Below are 22,506 nucleotides of genomic sequence, written 5' to 3'. Positions count from 1 at the left end.
CGCTGCAAGGGACCCCGGTCTCAGCAGTTGAAGTCTTGGTTGTATAGCACACACACACACACACACACCACTCACTGCTCTGACTGTCGGCTGACAATCTGCGACCCAACTTTTACATAATCTAAATATGCTCAACTGTTTCCAAAAAGTGCTCAACACCTCACTGGTTTGGGCCCTTAACTTAGTTTTTGGTGGATTCATATAAGACTTGAATTAGATGGTGAATACTGTGGGAATGATTCACGTCCGCCAGGTGATTGGAATCAGAGAACTGCCTTAATACAGATGATCCTTTGATGTAGCTCTCTGTCTTTGTCAGATCTTGTCCAGAGCTTCTGGCAAAGGCTACACTTCATTTGAATGTGGCCTCAACATGAAAGGGAATGTAACTAGAGTGCTTATCCTCAGTCAGAGTTGCCTTGTTGCAGGTGTGACTCTTCTTGAAGTTCAGGAAGGTAGGCATTTCCCAATAAAAGTAAAAAGGGGAAAAAAAGTTTGTAATTTCATACACACACACATTATTTTAAGGGTAAAAAAAGAATGGAAGACTTACAACTACAACTTGGAAAAACTATCTAATTGTGAAGCAAACAGAAAGACAATTGTTTAAATGGACTGCTAACAGTGCTGTCTCTGGCCAGAGGTGGTTGAGAAGAAAATGAAGTGTTTAGAAGGAAAGAAAGTACATGACTGGGTCCAAAAGACATTGCTATCAAAGTTCTCCATTCATCAGCACACGGATGCAAGCACACCTATAGTGGAGCACTCACAGGGACACTACTCAAAGACAACTTAGGCCATTTGTTTAAGTGCCGACATATGGATATCTGAGTTTGTTTGACCTCACTGGTTTACATTAGACCTCATACAATTGTTTTTATTCCCTGGAATCATGTACTGTGACTAATCTGGGTTTTTGAAAATAGCAAAGTCTATCTTGAATTTCTCTTAGATTATTAACGTGTTGGATATTGTGCATTACCTAAAAGGCAAATATTTCCAGATTTAAGAGGGTCTCAGATATCATTTATGATCTCATAGGCCTGGACTACTGAAGAAGGGACATTAAAGTACATTTCTGTACTCTTCTTTTCAGGAGGAATGACCATTAAATTTGATCTTGCATGTTCGACTTTCTGGCAGTGCAGACGTAGCACTGTGAAAGTCAACGTTCTTGGCCTCCAGGAGGTGTCCCACAGTGCCCTGCAGTGACTGCTCTGGCCACGACTTTCAACAATACTGCTCTCCAGATAAATACGAAAGGCCCCAGAAAAAATGAATTTCATTTCCCGTGTGGTCCGTGTAGCAAGCAGACCTCAAAGCAAGCAGTACACCTGACCATGAGATCAAGTTCCATGATCTCTGTGAGTTTCCAGGGTCACAGATGAGCATCAGCATGGAGCAGTGCAGTAGATCCTGAACCTCACTACTATGTGAGGAGAGGAATCTGATTTTCATAGAACTAGGAACGAGCAAAAGAAACTCAGATACCTATACCAAAATTGCAAAGGTCATGGAGGAAAAAGGATATGCCAGGGACAATCAACAGTGCCAAGTGAAAATAAAGGAGCTGAGGAAGTTGTACCAAAAGGCAGAGGAAGCAAATGGATGGTCTGGAGCATCATTGAAAACATACCACTTCTACCACCAGCTGCATGCAATCCTTGGAGGGGAGGAAGGAGGGCTTCCCTATACAGTCCATGGATTCCTCCCAAGATACTCAAGCAGCCTTGGGCAACAACATGGAGGACAGCATGGTGGGGGAGAACAGCCATCAGGCAAGTGGAGCAACTGAAGTCACAGAGAGTCAAGAACTTTTATAATCTTGGAAACAGTCTCCTTCTCCCAGGACTTCTCACAGTTGGGCATGGATCCAAGGGAGGACACTTTTGGTGAGTTCACATTTTTTACCTTGCTAAAAGTGGGTTGGATCTGTGGTGGCCACTTTACCTATAGCAGGGCACAGCTTGTTAACATATCCGGAGACAGAGAGGGAATCCTCCATGCACATCTCCATAAAGCTCTCATAGAGGAACTCTTTAATCCTTCTCACATGGTTTCTGGGGAGTCCATGGTAGGACACAGGGGGCCAAGCCAGCAGTAAGTGGTCTGGCATCATTGCAGCACATAGAATTGCAGTATAAAGGTCCAGAATTCTGGCCACATTCTGTCAGCGTGAACCGGAGAAGAGGATATCTAGTAACTTGGATGAAGCAGGAGAAACTATTAGCTGATACTTTTGCAGTAAATCTCCCATTTGCTCATCTCCAATGAAGCATGTCTTGAGCCCCTGTGTTGCCCTGCTGCAATGCCAGGACCCTCTCCGCCTCTCTCCCTCCCTCCTGCTGCTGAAAACAGGGGGTGCCAAACACACTGTCCCTGCCCTGCTCTGCCACCATGCATGGGTCCCTTGTCTCTGTCCATCCACAGGCTCGTGTCCCAGCCTGTCCCTTACTGTGCTTGCCACTAAACCATAACAGGGAGCACATAAGCAAGTGGCAGATTACGCTGTGGGATGAAACGCGTGTGGAGCATGTGGAAAGGAGAGTGTGTGGGAAATGGGAAGTGAGGCACCCACTCCAGCCCTTGCAGATCAACATTCTCTCCTTACTGAGTTCTACAGACTCCTCTCCCAGGGGGCCTAGAATGCATTTTGGAGGGCAGGGGCCAAGGGCAGCTTCACACTCAACCCCCAAGGATGGGTCACAAAGGAAAAGGCTGTCCTTCTTGCAATTATGATCACTCCCTGTCCCCAAAGCTCCCATCTTGGACTACTTTTCTGTCCCTGTTGTGTTTGCTCAATTAAAAACACACGATTTCTGAACAGTCTCTTTATTGCTTGTACTGAAGGGGCGGAGAGGTCACAGACAAGCACACTGAAATGCAGGGGCACCTCGTTGAGAGCAACATGTATGATTCTCAAAACTGGCCATTCATAAAGCTGTCTTTCAAATCCTCTGATTTGTACCATCCTTCGATGTGCTCACCTTATTGCCCTGCTAAATACAAGACTAGGCACTGTGCCTCAGCATAACATTCTGACAGATACATTTCCCCCTTGCTCTCACACATAGGCAAGGGGAGACAATGCCTCCCATGGCCTGTTTGTTTGTGGCCCGTGGTGTGGTTTGGCTCAACACACAGCCCGTGGGTGGATGCTAAAACAAAAAAGTAGTCAATATAATGGTCTTCTGTTGGTATACATTTTAGTAGTTACATTCCTGGACTATCATTGCTCTTTAAAAGTGGTGTCATGTGGGAGGGAATCAAGTAAATATTGCATTTTATTAATATCAGCCCAATCAACTTAAATGGGGCCTGTGTGTTGTGTAGTCTTGCCTTAATTTTTGTATTCATGCCCGTCAGTATGAAAGAAGTTATTTTCATATATTTACATGTATATGCAACCATACTTAAGTTGCAGTCCTTGGCATGTGCTGTGACTATCATTGTGGCCCTCGGGACTTCCAAAGTTGAGTAGCCCTGATCTAGATCATCTCTGATAGATGCTTATCTAACCTGCTCTTAAATATCTCCAGTGATGGAGATTCCACAACCTTCCTAGGCACGTTATTCCAGTGTTCAACCACTCTGACAGTTAGGAAGTTTTTCCTAATGTCCAACCTAAACCTCTCTTGCTGCACTCTACACCTAATGCTTCTTGTCCTATCATCATAGGTCAAGGAAAATCTTTCCTCCCTCCTCCTTTTAACATTCTTTTAGGTACTTGAAAACTGCTATCATGCCTCCTCTCAACCTCTTTTCCAAAATAAACAAATCCAGTTTTTTCAGCTTTCCCTCATAGGTCATGTTTTCTAGACCTTTAATCAGAATTTTTGTTGCTCTTCTCTAGACTCTCTAAATTTCTTAACATCTTTCCTGAAATGTGGTGCCCAGAACTGGACACAGTATTACAATTTAGGCCTTGTCAAGGCAGTCTGCCGGAGCAATGATGACTAGGAACCACACAGGTAAGCCCGAGCCCTAAGACTCGCTCTAGCCCAGAGCTAGCTGCAGCACCCAAAACACCTCAGCCTTGTCCCTACCCCAAAGTCCACTTCCAAGTCCAGAGCCTGCACACCTCCTGCACCTCAACCTCCATGCCTGAGCCCTCCCCAAAGCTGGAGCCTCCTCTTGCATCCCATATCCTCGGGCTCACCCAAGTGTCCTCATCCACTTCTGCACCCCAACCACCTGCCTCAACCCATAGCCCCCTTCTATACTCAAAATCCTTCAACTCTAGGCTGTGACCCCTTCCTGCACTCCCAGCCTCATATCTCTAGCCCCACCCCAGAGCTGCTCGCACCCCCTACTCAGAACCCTTACATCTCAACCCTCTCTCCCAGACGAGCTCCTGAGCCCAGCCCATAGTCCACACCCCCTGCACCAATCCTGAGACCTCTCCCACACCCAGAACCCCATGGCCACACTCCCACCAATGAATTTTGTTATTTGCACCAATATAAAGATTATGTGTGCCTCATCACCTAGATATAGGTACACATAACAAAATTCATTGCATTCAGGGAAGGGAAAAATTAAAGGGAACACTGCTCACAACAAGTTTGGGGTTTGTACTGTGATTTGTAACAGTCTGCCCTAAGGTTGGCACTCACATTCATGGGCCTCTCCAGGCAATCTGACATTGTAATTTTACAGACAGAGAAACAGACACAACTCATCAAATGTTATTCTGTGTTAAACTCACTTCTATTTGATCACATGGAACATTCTGGTCCCCTTATATTAGCTGGAATGGAAAATTTCACAAAATGGTAATATTTTTTTCTCTTACCGAAATAAAGTCCGTTTTTCTAAACGCAGATCCCGAGAATCCAAGATGCTACTGTCTTGATGTAATACAAGTGGCTATAGAGCATATGGTTGGAACAAAAGAACAGAAAATATGTTACATTGGGAACATGTCATTTGTTATAGCTCATTTAACAATATGTAACAGCTGTGCAGAACAAAAAAAGCAACTTTAAAATTAGCTCAGTAAGAAAGAAACAACCATTAATAAGCTCTGTGTGCATGACTATTGCTGTATTAATTTACAGCAAGCAACATTAGTTTCTCTTTTTCTCTGGCTAGTTTAAAAAAAAATGGCCCAAACCTGTGACGTTCTAAGCAAATCCCTAAGCCCACTAAAGTCAATGGGTATTGAGAGCTCTCAACATCTCATAGAAGGCCTGGACACTTAAGACAAAAGGTGCTGAACAAACAGAATGACACATCAGAAAATAGGGTAAAATGATTTCCACAGAACGATTTTAAAGAACAGACTATTCTACAAGGAAGGCAAATAAATCAAGATTATAATTTCAGTTTTTAAATCTAGAATGGACATAAACACAAGACAAAATCTGCATCAAGCTCATAACTTTTTTGAACAATAGCATCTCTTTTACAAAGATATCCAATTGTGTCTTCAAGTGATAGCGAATCCATCATCTCACTTCATAAATTTTTCCAATGGTTAAATACCATCACTGTTTTCTGATCTGAATTTATCTAGCTTCAGTTTCCAATCACTGGATCTTGTTATACCTTTTTCCGTGATATTAAAGAGCTACCTATCAAAAATTTCTTCTCCAAGTAGATACTGTAAGCAGTTATCAACTTACTGCTTACATTTCTGTCAAACTAAACAGATTGAAATTCTTAAACTTCTACCTCTAGGTCATGTTTTCTAGAAGTCAAACCTTCCTAGAGCTCTCTTCTGAACTCTTTCCAATTTTTCAGTATCCTTTTTTTAAAATGTAGTATTAAAAATGGACACAGTATTCCAGTGATCTCACTAATATTCTTCCACTGAGCAACACACATAAATACTGTTAGTCAATGTGAAGTTTGAATACAAGAATGTTCCCCTACATAATCAATAATCTGATTAGTAAACCAACGAGGAAGTCTGATTTTTTTAAAAAGTTTAGGAAAATGTAGTACCTTGTCTCCTCCAACTAAAAAAAGGTCTACCGCGGCTATGTTAATGCCATGTTTCTCACAGAGCCCGGATAACATCTCTTTGACTGAGAATCCTGATTTAACAATCATTTTACAGGATGAGCCATCTGGAAGGTTTATACAGCAGTATTTTGAGGATTTTTCTTTATCAGGTACAGATGCAGAAACCCGAGAGACCTCAGACTTGTCAAAACAAAAAGGAAAAGTTAAGAGTAAGCACACCATATTACAGTACAACAAATCAAAATTAAACAAGGGAACACATTTTTAATAATGTCTGAAGTTTACCCTTTCTTCAGAATATTTCTATTACCAGGCAATGTTTTCAGAACTATTTTAATTTAAGACAAAGACACTACTACAGACCAAACATTGTGAATTTAATCATACTTTAAAAACAGTTGAATTTTTGGACAGTTTTGCTTTCAGAAAAAAACCTATCACATAACTTCAATATTTAAAGGGGGTAATGAGATGGAGCCTACCCTGTAGAGTAACTTCTTGTGAAAATACATAAAGAGTAAATAATTATAATAAAGTTTCTTAAATTGTAAATAAGTAACTGTCTACATTAGCTAATGTAACACTGATTTCCTAGATCAGTGGTTCTCAAACTTTTTTGGCCTGCAACCCATCCACTCAACACAGACCTTTCTGTGGATACAAACCAACCACCCATAATGACAAAATGGGTGCAGGAGGGGGTGGAGGTACAGGAGTGAAGCAACGGTGAGTGTTTCACTCACATGAGTGGTGTGGAGAGGGTGAATAAAGAAAAGTTATTTATTAGTTCCCATAATATAAGAACTAGAGGACACCAAATGAAGTTAATGGGTAGCCTATGGGTAGCAAGTTCTTCTTCACACAGCGCATAGTGAGCCTGTGGAACTCCTTGCCAGAGGAGGCTGTGAAGGCTAGGACTATAACAGAGTTTAAAGAGAAGCTAGATAATTTCGTGGAGGTTAGGTCCATAAAAGGCTATTAACCAGGGGATAGAAATGGTGTCCTTGGCCTCTGTTTGTCAGAGGCTGGAGAAGGATGGCAGAAGACAAATCACTTGATCATTGTCTTCGGTCCACCCACTCTGGGGCACCTGGTGCTGGCCACTGTCAGCAGACAGGCTACTGGGCTAGATGGACCTTTGGTCTGACCCAGTATGGCCATTAGTATGTAAGGGGACAGGGCCTAGGAGGGAGGCAGGGTACAGGGCAGGCTGAGTATGTGGGGGAGTATGGGTAGGAGGGAGGGTGCAGGAGCAGGGCGGGGAAGGGTCTAGCTGGGAGGCTGGAATGCAGGAACAGTCTGCCAGTGGAGGTCTGGCAGGGAGTTTGGTGCAGGAGCAGGTTGGGGGTACAAGGGTCTTGGCAGGAGGGGTGTGTGAGAGAGAGATAGGGAGTGTAGAGTCTGGGCATGGAGTGGATGGGGGGGGCTTCCCTGGCATTGTGCCTCATGCTGCTCCCAGGCTCTGCCCCTCATTGCTCCCATTGGCTATGATTCTAGCCAATGTGAGTAGTGGGAAAAGCTTCCCAGCAAGTGGTTTCCTGTACTGCTACTCCTCCAGCCGAGGAGACGGAGCAGCATGGCATTCTTGCCCTGAAAGCCAGATACGGCCCGTGAGGCTCACCCCCATTGCAGCAGGAAGCCGACGCTCCAACCTTGGGGGGGCAGGGGCGAACTGTGGAGCTGGAGCACTAGCGCAGGCTCCCCATTTGGGGGGTGGGGAAACCCCAAGACTGCAACCCACCTGCAAGATGGTCATGGACCACTGGTGTCCACGGACCACACTTTGAGAACCACTGTTCTGGGGACACCATTAGAGGTATACAAGGATTCTATATATGAGATGATTGATGCCTAGAAAAAAATGAATTTTCTGAATTTTTTCTGCCATGTTATATACTTCAACCAACATCCTGCAAGTAGAAATGCATTACAAAGAAATAAAGATGGAAGACTATGGGCTAGTTCACTCATAGAGGTAGCAACAGGTTGCAAATTACACCAAACTACACTTCAACCCGTAAGGGAGAAATTAGCCCAGGGGAAACCAGGAGGAAGTACCAATTTGCCTTTCCTGAAGTTTCCACTACAGGAGGGCAGCTTCATATTCAACTGAACTGAAGTTGATAATAGACATGAAACCATAAAATGCAATTTTTACAGACACTTTTCTAACAGAACTGAATTTTAAAGATCTTTTCTCCAACAGAAACTTCCAATCAGGATGGCTGGGTACAAACCTACCAATCCCCACATGCACATAAAGAAATAGGGCCTCTGTCACCCTTAACCTACAAGAAATGTGTAGAACACAGCAGTGATCCCAATACACACAAGCTAGAGAGGGAAACCGAGGTAAGGTGTCTGAAAGAGGACTCATCTTTATAAACTATTTATCTAAATGGCCATAGATTTTGTAATTAGGGCAACTTGTTTTAGTTGTGCAGTGGTAACAGATTTATTACAGCTAGGGCCCTATCAAATTCACAGTTCAATTTGGTAAATTTCATAGTCATAGGATTTTTAAAATCTTACATTCCATGATTTTAAAAATTTAAATCTGAAATTTTAGTGTTAACTGTGGGGGTCTTGACCCAAGCAGAGGTCATGGGGGCAGTTGCAAGGCTACTGAAGGAGGTCACAGTATTCCCATCCTTACTTCTGCATTGCTGCTGGTGTTGGCACTGCTTTCAGACTGGTTTCCCAGCCAACTTCCATGGAACTTTCTGCCATTGGGAGAGGTTCCCAGAGGTGGGTCTGACCTGGCTCTGACAGCAGCCTGTGCAGGAGAAGAGAAAGTTCTATTCCTCCCCAGGATGGCTAGAACTAGCTGCTGGAGCTCATTGCTTAGAAGGAATCTTCCAGTAGGGGTTCCTCAATCCAGCCCATGCCAAGCTCCGCCACCTTGACTACAGTGCCCTGGGCAATCGCCCACCCATTAGGCCAGCCCTGCTCCTTCAAAAATGATGGCCCCCTTCTATATCATGTCCTGTGCTGCTGCTAGCATCACCTCCTTCAAAGCTGGGTGACTGGCCAGAAGCCACTGCCCTCTGACCACTCAGCTCTGATGGGAGCACAGAAGTAAGTGTCAATTCCATGACCTTCCTACAGTAGCCAAATGTGACAAGGAAAACCAGATTTCATGGGTCATCACATGTTTTTCACGGCCATGAACCTGGTAGGGCCTAGTTATAGCCACAGAAAAATCATCTTAGTACACAAAGTTTCAAAAGGAACAACTCCACTACATTGGTTTTACCAGATATTATTTTGAAGCATTTAATAAACACTCAATTTAAACGGATGCTACCAATATGGCTCTGCACTGTTTATGTCTCGGTTTATCCACTAGTATGACATACATCAACAAGAATCTGTATGACTCTTAGAATCACATTTGTAAGTCAAAGGGATACTGTCAGGATAATAAAGAATATTTTTAAATTATGCTCTTTTATAGACTTTGCTAAAATTCACTTTAAATCTTGGATGATGTCGGGGGGCTCGCCCCTGTCTTGGGGTTGCCACCCCCATCCGGGGCCTATTTCGGCCCGTCTGGGTCTAGCCCTCAAAGTATACTGCCCCCCTCTTAGGGGAAATACGGCCCACTGGCCTAGTTCCAAAGTACAATGCCCCTCTCTTAGGGGAAATACGGCCCACTGGCCTAGTCCACCGTTTGCAGGCCCAGGGGCCTAGTCCTCAGTTTGCAGGCCCAGAGGCCTAGTCCACAGTTTGCAGGCCCAGAGGCCTAGTCCACAGTTCCGGGTTTGTTACCCCGGTCCCCACTTGCCAGGGTCTCGGGCAGCCGCAAAGTTGGCAGAGTCCGGTCCGGTGCTCGGGTCACGGGTGGTCGGTCGGCGGCTCCGGCGTTGGGGCCGAGCCCGGCGGAGGCCCGGCAGCAGCACGCTCAGCTCCCTTGGCGACTCCCTCTCTGGCCAGTGGTTGCTAGCTCCTGCTCAGGTCGCAGTCTGCCCTTTCTGAGCAGGCCAGCAGCCTCTTGTACCTTTGCTCCCTTTGGAGCATGCCCAGTAGGGCTGTGTGGGTGGGGTCTTCTCCGCCCCCGGCCCCAGGTGGTTTCCCTGGGCTTGAGTGCGGGGCGGGGCTGCCCCGTCACAGATGATTTCAAGCTTATTTTTCATCATTTATACTGTTTACTTTTTGTACTTAATTCAGCTTGGACTTTGAAGGCAAAACTACACTGTTTGTAACTATGGTCTCTTCTTTTTTCTCCATACATGAACATGTATGGTAGTGTGTGACTTGCAGGAGAATGCTTCACTCTTTTATTCCTCAAACAATGGGAACAGAGTCAAGCCATAGTGACCAGAAGGGGAAGGAGAGAACCTCGACTTTGGGGCTGGACAAAGCCCAGGCATAAGGGAAATAAACTCAAACTCACATATGATCACAAAGAAGAAGACTAAAAGAGAAATTCAGCAGACAGCTGTTCATAGCAGAATTTAAGGACTACAGTAGCTGGTAGGCAAGCAGGGTCAATTTGATAAAGGCTTTAGCATCCTTGGATTGAAAGACTCCATAGAAGTGCAAACTTTTATTACATTGTCCAGAGGAACAGAAAAGTTGGGGTAGCTAGGAAACAGAATAGCTTGAAGTTGATAGTACAATTTACAAAAAAATCAGCAATATGAAATACATAAAAGAGATATTTATCCTTCGATCATAATCAAGATAATTTAGAATCACAGGTAGCGCTAACAGCGTGCGTCAAAAATATTTAACTATTCATCTGACAGATTTAAACAATTAGACCCTTCTTATTTCACAAAATGAGAATAGCTATAAATAGTTTTTAAAAGTTCATTCTAAAAGTAATATAACATTTTAATTAAAATACATATAGATATTCTGTTTATTTATAAGATAGCAGAAAAATTGGGATATTATTGATTTCCTAGGAAACAATCACTCACATTTTTTTTCCTACTCTTCACATACTATTTGATTCTAAGGAGCTGGCCCTTACCAGTTCAAGACTTGCAGCTGATGACATGGAGCCTTGTGATTCACGTCTGCAAAATAATCCATTGGTATGCATAGAGTCTGAGAGTGGGAAAAGTAGAGTGGTAGTTAGAAATGTTTGGTTTTATTATACATTAAAGGTGCTACAAAACCTCACGTCATCTGTCTATAATATTCATTTTCTAATCTGAGGAAAAAAAAGTCTAAATACTTGTACTTCTTCACCTTCTGAACATTTAAACATCTTTTAACTTTACTTATTTATTTCTTATGTAATACTACAGGTGTTCATGGCTTTTTGTAAGCAGGTGAAAAATAAGGTTCATGTTTTTAGAGGTGCCTGCCTAGATTTTAAAAACTGACTATGATACTTTCAAGGTGAGTAGCAGATACCTGAAAAGTCAAGTTCTTTTAAGGTGTCTCAGATTGGTCACCCAAAATTTGATAATTCAATCCCTTATCACTTATTAAAGTTTAGGTCGAATCTTAATATCTGATTCTGCAACCATCGTTCACATACATGAACCACCCTCCACCCACCCGCCGACATCAACTGAACAGCTTACAATGCTTTTCAAGAAAGATGGTAGGCAGATATTGGGGAAAGAGAGACAGCAGTAAATACATGACCTGGGATTAGCTGACTGTGATAGTAGATTTCAGAATTTGTAGTTTTGGTTTTGCAATATTTTTTTAACTGTTTACCTGTTAATTGCTTTGTGCAAACCTCTACAGATGCTAAAATGTGACGCTCTTTCATTTCTGTAAGCTGCAGAAATGCAAATATTTTCACTAATAGAAATTATTTCAAACACAATGCAATTAGCCCAGACCTCATTTAGCTAAAAACAGTTTAGTGTTGCTGTGAAGGGGTGGACTGAGCCTCTGGAGACCACAGGGTTCTGCCACACCCATCCCAAGAGATCCTCCAAGCAGGCTAGAAGGCAATCAGATAGGCCCAGGAGGGCCATATAAAAAGAAGTGATAGAACAGAGCAAGGGAAAGTTGGTAAGAGTTGTTGGGCTGAGCTTCTACTAGGAGTTGGAGGAGAAGGACTGTATGCCCAGCTGCATGAAGGAATGCAGCACAACCACAGGTTAAGTAGGAGCAGGGATCAGAGGAGTGAGTGTCTCCTGGATGATTGCTTGGACTGAGCTAACGACAATTTACAAGCAAGAACTGGGAGAGCATTAAGGGAGCTCCTGGCTGGCTACAGAGACTGGATGAGGACTGAACCTGGGGAGGACCTCAGGAGAGTAGTATCTCCAAGGAAGAAGTCCTGGGTATACAGCCTGTGACGGGACGCCAAGACCCCGCACCCAACCACTAAGACTCTGTGCCCTGGGAGAGGGGCAGCGAAGCACCTACCGCCGCTGTGCCGGCTGCTTACACGCCCAGCTGGAGAGGCGCGGCAGCACATCTGAGCGGGGCGCGGCCCCGCCAGAGGGGCGGGGGGGAAAGAGCGCGTGCAGCGGCGGATGCAAAAGGGGGGCGGGGCGCGTAACCCCCCCCCCCCAGGCCGGCGGGGATCTTTAAAAGCTGGCCGGCCGCCGGAGAAGGGGAGGGGAGCGCGAGGAGGCTGCGGGAGCACCCCCCGGCGGCGGAGGAGCCGCAGAGACGCCGACGGTCTCGGCAGGAGGAATCGGCGGTGGAGGACCGACACCCTGGAGCCGGGGTAGGGGAGAGGAAGGAAGTAGCCCAGGGCAGGGCGGCGAAATAGCCCGTGGGCTTGTGTGTTTAGGGGCATCCCCCCCACCAGTTGGACAGAGACTTACGGATAGTCTCCGTCCTCAGGGCCCTGGGCTGGGGCCCGGGAGTGAGGGCGGGCCCGGGCCCCCCTTCCTTCTCTCCCCCCCGAGGGAACCCTAACCATAAACGGACTCGTCGCCCGAGGCTAAACGAATTACCCGAAGAGACGAGTGACCGCCCCCCACCCCAAGACGGACCAAGGGTGGGGACACGGTCACACAGTCCCATACCACAACTGAGATAATTTAAAAACAGGACTCCAGATGGGACTAGAGAAATCACCTGAGAACCACTAACCATGAATTCACCAGAGTATAATGCAGACACATGCACACAGAGGAAGCACTCACATAAGGTGGGTATTGATCCCATCACATTTGCCCTCATACAAGATCTACAATTTTCTCAACAAAAACTGACTGACTAGCAGCTGAAAGAACAAGCTACATAACCCTGTCGCTGCCAATTATATTATGTTTTATTAACATTCTGTGCCTATGGAACTCATTCTACCTCCCTAAATGATTCTTCTATGTCTCCTTTTGGGATTTTTTTTTCGGGTGAAGTAATTTCTTTATCTGTAAAATGGATTTCTAGAACAAAGCATTCTACAACACCATTCTAATTCCATGAGATTTCCTTCTGCTGTTTCAACTTACTAAATAGAATGAAAATCAGTGGCTTGCAAAATTTGCTCTTATCAGTTACACTTCTTGGTTTGGGTTCTGTGCTTTCTTCAGCTGGATTGTTCTTAGCTCATAACTTATGAAGAAATTCAGATATCGGAGCTACAGAGTAGGTCCCCAAAACATTTCTGCCTGTGAAAACTGAAGGCCCATTTAAAATAAATAAATAAAGGGATCTGAGAGGAACGTCCCCATCATGGCTATGAAAGGATATGGGAACTTGTACACTGTGATCCTAGTGCTTACAAAGCACAATACACTAACTCTCTGATTAACTTTCCTGACCCAGAGGAAAGGGAATTAGGATATTTAGTTCTTTTTACTCCATGTCTCTGTTTTGATTTATCTTCTAAATTGTACTTGGTCCCTGCAAGCAGAACTGCTTGAACAAGTACAACCTGCTATAGGAGTATAGTAGGGAGGCACCTTTGAAGAACTACTAACCCAGACAAATGCTGGATGGAAAGGGGCTTCCAGAAACTGGCTCAGAGATAATACGTGACATACCACCTGCTCTGACTGGGAGGTAACAGCTTCAGTTCCTAATGTTACTAGCAGGGCTGGCCTGTAGGGGTAACATATTAATGTATTAAAAATGTGATTCCCCCAAATGGAAGTGACTCCCCATAATTTGTTCCCCACAACTTAAAGTATTTAGATTTATTATTAATTCTTCTTACTTATTATTATTTGTTAAGATTGTTAAATGTTTAGATTTATTATTATTATTGCCCCCTTTAGAATATAATGTATTAGGTAATATAACTTAGAACTGTTAAAAATATAATCCTATGTAACCAGAAACAGCCCCCCCCCCCCCCCTCTGTGCTCCAGGGCATGCTCAAGCTTGTGCAAGGGGCTGCTTGAAATTGACATTGCAGAGATACATTGTAACAATGCATTGTCAAGCCATTAACTCTGCTATGGGAGCCAAGCCCTGTAATTGACTAAGGCCATTGTTACTTAATTGAGGCCTGTTCTCTTTAAAACATTGTAACTTTATTCAGCACTCAGAGAATGTTTTAAGCAATACCACCCAGAAACTTTCTGTAACTACAACTCTGATATATGTAAAGTTATTATTACCAGAAACTTTTTGTAACTACAACTCTGATATATGTAAAGTTATTATTATACAAAAACATTGTATGGGAAACATTAAGGAATGTATGTAAGAGAGAGAGAGTGCTTGGATGATGAGTGAATGGTTCTAAGAGGTGCCAGCCTGAGAATACAGCAACAAAGGGCTGAAGAAGGCGTCAGGTGCCAGTGCAACCAAAAGGTGTCAAGTGGAGAAACTGGAGGTCCACCCGATGAGATCACTGATGAGCACCTGGCAGCCACCCTGGAGACATCAGCATGATACAGCAATTTCCATAGACTGGCATAGGAAGAAATTCCTATAAGAACTGGACTAAAAAACAATGGAATCAGAGTCCAAGGTTCTGCTGCCAGCCCACCAGGAGCTTCAGATGCGCATCTGATCAGGACTTCGCTCCCCACTACCATCACTTGTGTACAGAATACCTGGCCAGTATTCTGTCACAAGCAACTTCCAGGCTGGTAACTATACACAGAACTTGAATGAATGGATGTATGAATGAATGGTTATATATATATATATAATATACATACAAGTGTATAAGGGTTAAGTAGTGTTAGGAATAAGTAGTTAAACAACGTTGTTTGCTTCTATCTTTTCTTTGTTTTTATTATTATCTTTACAATAAATGTGGCTTTTTGCCTTATCCCCCTCATAAGATCCTGCTTGCTTTTATTTGGTACAACAGGCCCACTAGTCTCCTACTCTGCCACAGACCAAATTGCAAGAGGCCATTCTGTCTGCCATGAGATGGGAGACAGACTAAGTCTGGATCTGCATGAGTTGGTCTCGAAGGGAAGTAAAAGGGGCACAATTGCAGCATCATGAGCTCCAACTGAAGGGAACTGGGCATAGAAACATATATGACTTTATTTGCATATCTAGGGGTGTGTCTAGACTACAGGGTTTTGTCGACAAAACTGGACTTTTGTCGACAAAACTATACCTGCATCTACATTGCCACTGAGTTCTCTCGACATAATGTTTTGTCGATGGCGATAAACCTCATTCTACGAGGAATAAAGCCTTTTGTCAACAGAGTTCTGTCGACAGAAGGCATTATTGCATCTACACTGTCCTTTGCGTCTACACTGTCAGTCGACAAAGCGGCTTGCTTTGTTGACAGTACTGGATGTAGTCTAGATGCTCTTTGTCGACCCAAACTTTGTCAACAGTATCTGTCAACAAAACTTCTGTAGACAAAAGCCTGTAGTCTAGATATACCCTAGCTGTTTAACTCCCCCAGGATGGCAAAGGCAGGATTTGAATATAAGAGAGCATGAGAGTCTGCCTGTAGTAAGAGTGCAGCAGGATGGACAAAAAAAACCCCTTGGAAATTGGTGAAAGCACATTTAAATAGCTGAGGGAAATCCCACTGGTCCAGAACACTGAAGCAGAAAGCCTTTAATGCTCTAATTTCTCATACCCCAGACTTTTGTCTATAGACCGCTACCTATTTCCATGACTGTTCCTATAAAACTCCATGACTCGACTATTAACTTCTGTCACATCTCAGGAGATAATTAAAAATCTGATCCAACTCATGTATACAAAAGAGTTGTAGATTCCCTGCTGAGTGTTAAAAGTAGGAGCTACTGTCTAGTGCTAAAGCAATCTTGCAACAAAGCAGGACATGGAAACTCACCATTTTGGTAGTCATCATTTTCCTTTTTTTTCTGTGATCTCCCCACACTCTTACTTCTTGTCCAGGAGAAAAATGTCCCTTTTTTTTTCTTCTCAGCATCGTCCTCTCCAGATTCTTCATTTAAGGACCTTCCTGACTTTGATTTTCCAATTAACTACCATTAAAACACAGTTAAAGTATTAGCTAGAGTGCTCTTGCAAACATATTGTCTAAAACAGTGTTTCTTAAACTTTTGAAGAGCGAGGAACACCAAACAATTTTTTTTACGGGGAACACCAAGGATTTTTGTTGAGGAGAAAAAAAAAGGTCAGGAGGAAAGTTATTGAGAAAAAAAAGGTCACCTGCCCCTTTAAGGGCATCCATTTTGTATTCTGTTTTTCTCCACTGCATACCTCCGACTGCCTTGCGGCACACCGGTGTACTGCAGAACACAAAGTTTAAGAAACACTGGTCTAAAGCATGGATTCTCAATCCCAGGTAGTTTTCTATTTAAATATATAATCAGATACAAGTTTTCTTAATGCAGTCACCCTTAAGGATCAGAAGCTGAACATTATTCTAGTATAGGGATAAATTTTAAGGATGAGAAATGTTATTTAATTCTTAAGGGTATGTCTACACTACTCTCCTATTTCGAAATAGGAGGGTAATGTAGGCATACCGCAATTGCAAATGAAGCCCGGGATTAGAATTTCCCGGGCTTCATTTGCATAAGCCGGGGGCCGCCATTTTTAAATCCCGGCCGGTTCGAACCCCGTGCCGCGCGGCTACACGCGGCACGAACTAGGTAGTTCGAACTAGGAAACCTAGTTCGAACTACCTCGTTCGTGCCGCGTGTAGCCGCGCGGCACGGGGTTCGAACCGGCCGGGATTTAAAAATGGCGGCCCCCGGCTTATGCAAATGAAGCCCGGGAAATTCAAATCCCGGGCTTCATTTGCAATTGCGGTATGCCTACATTACCCCGCTAGTTCAAACTAGCGGGGTAGTGTAGACATACCCTAACTTCTCTGCTGGATGGACAGAAGGGATAGTATTTTGACAGTAGCAGTGTTGGGTTTTGTGATGTAAACACTTGCCCATTGGGAATTTGACTGGAATTATCAACTCATGCCATCTAGGCTATTTAAAGCACTCTCAATTGTACCAGCATTCACTACTAACCCTGGTTGAATTTTAATTGGATACCTACAGGTGAAAATACCAGAACTTAGTTTCCTAACAATCATAGATCTCAATCAAAATCAACTTTCTGAATTGGAACATATAGATACCTCAATTTTAGCGGTAGAACAAATGTGTTTATTTATGTAATACATAAATAAAATTATATTAAAAGGGAGTTAGTAACTGATAACCTATCAACAAAATAATTTGTACACAATGCATTATAAATTAGATACTATGTCAACACTAGCACACTTATTAGCTTCTATACATTTCTGTTGATCTTCCAACAAATTTGGGGGAGAGAAGGGGAAGTTCAGCTATAGCTAAGAACTTAGTTTTCAGAAAAGTAACAATTTAATCAAAAAGTCACCTTTTTTGGTGTTGATATATGGGACCGCTCTGAGCTGATACTGTGTTTAGATGTAGGGCTGCTGGGAACATGCTGAGGATCAGGTAGAGGCCGACCTTCCACTTCAGCCAGGATACATTCTTGGTAAAGTGGGGATTTCAGAAAGCGAGTATAGCTATCAAACTTCATCAAGTTAAAAATCTGAAATGTAAATGCAGTGTGATAATCATTATACAAGATTAAATCCTATATGAAGAAGGCAGACCTATTTTGAAGTACGATGTTCTTAAAACTCAGAGCATTAATGTGAAGACAGACATGAGGCTTGATTTTGTTGAAATCAATGGGAGTTGTGCACCAATTTCAAACGAAAGAGAAGTGAGTCCTAATCTTTTAGCATAAGGCTTTATTTTTACATAATGATTGAAATGAAAACCAGTGTGGATTAAAAAAAAAAGATTACCTGCTTTTTGTAATTGTTATTGTTTGAGATGTGTTGCTCATGTCCATTCCATTCTAGGTGTGCATGTATCCACATCAGGGGTGGGCAATAATTAGTGGCCCGAGGCTGCACCGGAAGGGGTGGGGCTCAAACGGACAGGGCGGGGCCAGGATGCTTCCAGGTTTCCCCACCCCCAGACCATGATTTTGCCCATCCCCCAGGCTCTCCCTAGGCACCCATGCCCCTGGCCGTGGGAGGAGACTTCCCATGCTCCCCCACCCCCAGGCCAATCAGAGCCTGGGGAGCAAGTGAAGCCTCCCCCTGCCCTGCCAGGAGCATGTGGCACTTCTAAGTGCAGTGCTCCTTGCAGGGCAGAGGAAATTTTGTGCACTCCCCACACTTCCAGGCCCTCATTGGCCTGGGGGCAGGGGAGCGTGTGAAACCTCCTCCTTCCCCGCCAGAAGTGCAGTGCTTCAAAGCACCACATGTCCCTGGAAGGGCAGAGGAAACTTTGTGCACTTCCTCCCACCCCAGACCCTAATTGCCTGGGGGCGGCAGAACGGTAGGGCCTCTGTGGGCCGGATCAAGCCTCTTGGCAGGCTGCATCTGGCCCATGGAGGCCCTTTTGCAGACCCCTGGTCCACATATATGGCCGTTGGAAATTTATGCTTGAGTGGTATCAGTAGAGGTGGCTGTGGTGCCCTCTAGAATGCTATTCTCATGTGTCACTATATTAGGTACTGCTGGCCCTATGCCTTCTCAGTTCCTTCTTGTCAGCAACTCCAACACAGGGGCAGGAGAGTAGGCAATGAAATGGATATAAGCAACACATCCCAAAGAACAAAATGGAGGTAACCATTTTTTTTTTCTTGGAGTACTTGCTCATGTTGACTAACAAGCTTTATCCCTAGAGGTGGGAGTTCACAATTGTGGAGCTTGCAACACAATTCTGCCAAAGCCAGCATAGTCTTGGCCTTGGTGAGCAAGCACATAATGAGATGTAAATGTGTGGACAGATGACCAGGTAGTGGCTGTGAAGATATTCTGAACTGGCACCTGAGCCAGGAAGACCTTTGCTAGGTCATAGCAGGACATGATCCGGGCTAAAATCTGAGCAGAAACTGTTGGTACTGGAGACCAATATTTTGAATAAAAGGACCCATGCCAGAGACAGAAGGACTGGTACTTTGATGGAAATCATTCCCACAGTCCAGAGGAAGGGAATCTGAATTGAGAAGATCATCAGCAGGAGGCTGAATGGTACCACCAATACGGTGACCAGTGCTTTCCCTAGGTGATCCACATTGAGAGGGCGGAGACCACAATCACAATGTCTGTGATCTTGAGTGAGTAGCAGAGGACATGGAGTATGAAGCTGGAGATCTGTGGTGTGGAATTGTAAAGTGCTACCTTGGCTCTGGGGATCAGTGGTGCTTAACTAATTTCTGCAGGGGAGAGGGAGGAAGGAGTCCTAATAGCTGGTTTGCCCTCATAGGGAGCCTTTGCTGCTTCCTTTGGCACACATATCATCGTCTGCACTGGTAGAGGTCTTTGCTTTCCAAATGCCAGCAGATCCAGGGCAGGCATCGGCCCTGCCACAAGTTGGGGTTCCCTATCACGCCCAGGAGTCCATAGCAGACACCTTGGGGTCTAGGAGCTCTGACTGTAGAAACATGTCCATTGGTCCTTTGCCCAATATGGCCTTTCTGGGCTAGTGCTGGAGAGCTGTGTTTCTTGGCCTTTTTTTTCAGCACCAGCAACAGAGAGTAGTGCTGGGTGGAACCTGGTGCTAGGGGTGTGCTATGCACCAAGGCAAAGGTGCTAGAGGTAGAGTCCAGTTGGGAAGACTCAGAAGCCAGGAAGAGAGCAGCCTCCATAAGGAGGGTCCCCAGAAAGATGTCATTCTATTTCTGAATCCTAGGTCAAAAGTTTTTGCAAATAAGACATTCATCCTTCACGTGTAACTCCCCCGAGTATTTCAGACAGCTGTTATGGGGGTCACTAACGGGCAAAGGCTTGTTGCAGTTTGAGAAGGGCTTAAACCTTTGAGACTGGGGAACACCCTGCCTGGGCAGAGTCCCTTGGGACTCTAATTATCTAACTACAATTTATCAATTACCTAACACTAACTACTATAAAGAAACCATTCACAAGGCCCTAAATCTCCAAGTCAGAAGAGATGAAAACCCGCTAGCCCTTGCAAAGCAAGAAAAAGGCATTCCAACTGATCCCCGTGGGTTTCAAGAAGGAACTGAGAGGGCAGAGGGCCAGCAGTGCCTAATATACTGGCACATGAGGCCATCATAGCTGACAATACTGACACCATTAAAGCAAAAATCTTCAAAGGTCAGGCATATGGGATCACATACTGAGAATGGAATCAACATGAGCAAGCACTTGAAGAACTAATATTTTTAAAAAGTTCTATTTTAAATTTAAATGTGAAATTATAACATTTTAAGGATTACCTTTATAAAATCACAAAAACTATTTATAAAAAATGAAGCAATATATATTTAGTTCTAAAGAAAGCTGAACCACTGAATTAGTGGAAGCCACTGGCAAAGCAACTAGAACTACAGTTTGTTGAAGTGCTAAATCAGCTTTTGACATCAGTAATCTTTTCTGTAGGCACACAAAAAATGTTTTCTTCTGTGTCAGTTCACTTAACTAATTCTGTTCAATTACTAGTTTATTCTAAGGTAAAACCCAATAGGAATTTGAAAAAGCAGGAAAGCTTGTTTTTCTTCTTTTAATCCCTGAATAAAAAATTAGGTGTAAGAGAATGGGATCTACTAGTTCTACAATTTTGAATTAAATGTGATTAACAAAAATCAATTTCAGTTCACTAACTGCAGATATTTCCTTTGTTCAATAAATCAGATTTAAATGGAAGATCTATTTTGATAAACTTATAATTCCAACACATTAAACTTAACTTAGCCTTCAAAACAAAACAGTCACAGGAATCTGGCTGCCCAAAGAAGGGGATATTGCTATCCATGCCCCACTAAATCTTGCATTATCTTCTGTAACAACTTTCTTTTAATCTTTTAGAAGGCATACAAGCTGCCTTGTCACAGCCACAACAGAGAGAGAGACAGGCACAGGCAAAACATGCCAACTACAGTCACTAAAGTCTTAATGCCGTGCTTTAAATTTAAGCTACTTTATCTTCAGTAGATTACCATTTGCTCTGCATTATTTCCCTCCACCTCCAGCTTGCTGAATTTAACATTACTCTCATCATACCCAACAGTATGCTTCAGAAGCTGATCCTTCAGAGAGCCTATAACTAGACTAATCAGATACAGGTGCAAAGTGAATTTTCGTTATTAACCCCATCAATACAAGAATTCAGAGTTTCTCTTGTACATTGCCTAGAGAAAATGGACTTCAAACAGCTGCAGTTATTAATATGTTTTAATCTTGAGGCTGATGCATAAAACAGTAGAGAAGATTATGTTCCCCATGATCTCTGGAGCTATGTCTAAACTACATCCCTCTGTCGAAAGAGGGATGTAAATTAAGCAAACAAAAAATGCAAATGAAGCAGGGATTTAAATAACCCATGCTTCATTTGCATAATTGCATCACAGCGATCTTTTTTAAAAAGGGTATTTCGAAAGTGAAAGCGCTGTCTAGATGCTGTTCTTTCGAAACCGCCCCCCCATGCCTTTTTTGAAAGATCCTGTATTCCTCAAAAAATGAGGGTTTTTTTTAAAGAACCACATCTAGACGGCGGTTTCACTTTTGCCTTTTTTCGAAAGACCACTGGGATGCGATTATGCAAATGAAGCGTGGGATATTTAAAATACCCGCTTCATTTGCACTTTCTATTTGTCTAATTTAAATCCCTCTTTCGACAGAGGGATGTAGTTTAGACATATCCTGTATGTAGTATCACGTAGATATTACTTGCATGTCCAGGTATAACAGTTTCAAGGACCTTGAGTATCCTCTAGAGATATACTTCAGAAAAAAGGAAATGTAACATCTTAAGTTGAATTATAGCATATTTTGTTCATATTTGCAAAACTCAGTTGATGTTATCACTTCTATGTAGAGAGGAATAAGAGAAATATAGCTTTTTTCAATTTAAGTACACCTCTCTGCTCCTTATAGGACTGTTTCTGTTTTCTGCAGCATGGGGTGAGGGGCAGACGGCACCGTGAAGCCAGTGCTGGGGAGAGCTGGCTTTTAAGACAGCACCCTCCAGCACCGACTTCTGTTTCCCCCTCTCTTCATGACTCTAATATAGAGGTAGCAAGGACGGGGGGAAATGCATGTAGTTGACAAGATTAGCCTCTTGTGTGGAAATTCCAAGGTAGCCTGTTTTTATATTTGCTAACAGCATCTGCAAAACTGTACGTCATCGATTTTGTTCCTATATGTGACAAAAAGGCCAGCAAGTGAAA

The 22,506-nt window shown here is 43.5% G+C and overlaps 1 protein-coding gene across 9 annotated transcripts in view; it reads right to left on the bottom strand.

The window, feature by feature from the left end:
• RGS12 (regulator of G protein signaling 12) overlaps nt 1–22,506 on the bottom strand; it is a 169,798-nt gene that overhangs the window by 30,543 nt on the left and 116,749 nt on the right. For all 9 annotated transcript variants that reach the window (XM_075930829.2, XM_014576072.4, XM_075930830.2 and 6 more), the window contains 5 exons: nt 17,668–17,847; nt 16,130–16,283; nt 10,952–11,028; nt 5,950–6,150; nt 4,796–4,869 (listed from right to left, as the gene is read on the bottom strand). In XM_075930829.2, the coding sequence (XP_075786944.1) occupies nt 4,796–4,869; nt 5,950–6,150; nt 10,952–11,028; nt 16,130–16,283; nt 17,668–17,847 (686 nt within the window). The remainder of the gene's footprint in view (nt 1–4,795; nt 4,870–5,949; nt 6,151–10,951; nt 11,029–16,129; nt 16,284–17,667; nt 17,848–22,506) is intronic.

This window comes from Pelodiscus sinensis, chromosome 4, assembly GCF_052426305.1.
Source record: "Pelodiscus sinensis isolate ZL-2025 chromosome 4, ASM5242630v1, whole genome shotgun sequence".
Classification (NCBI taxonomy): Eukaryota; Metazoa; Chordata; order Testudines; family Trionychidae; genus Pelodiscus; species Pelodiscus sinensis.
The sequence above is the reverse complement of the archived record's forward strand: the minus strand, read 5'-3'. Positions and strand labels throughout refer to the sequence as shown.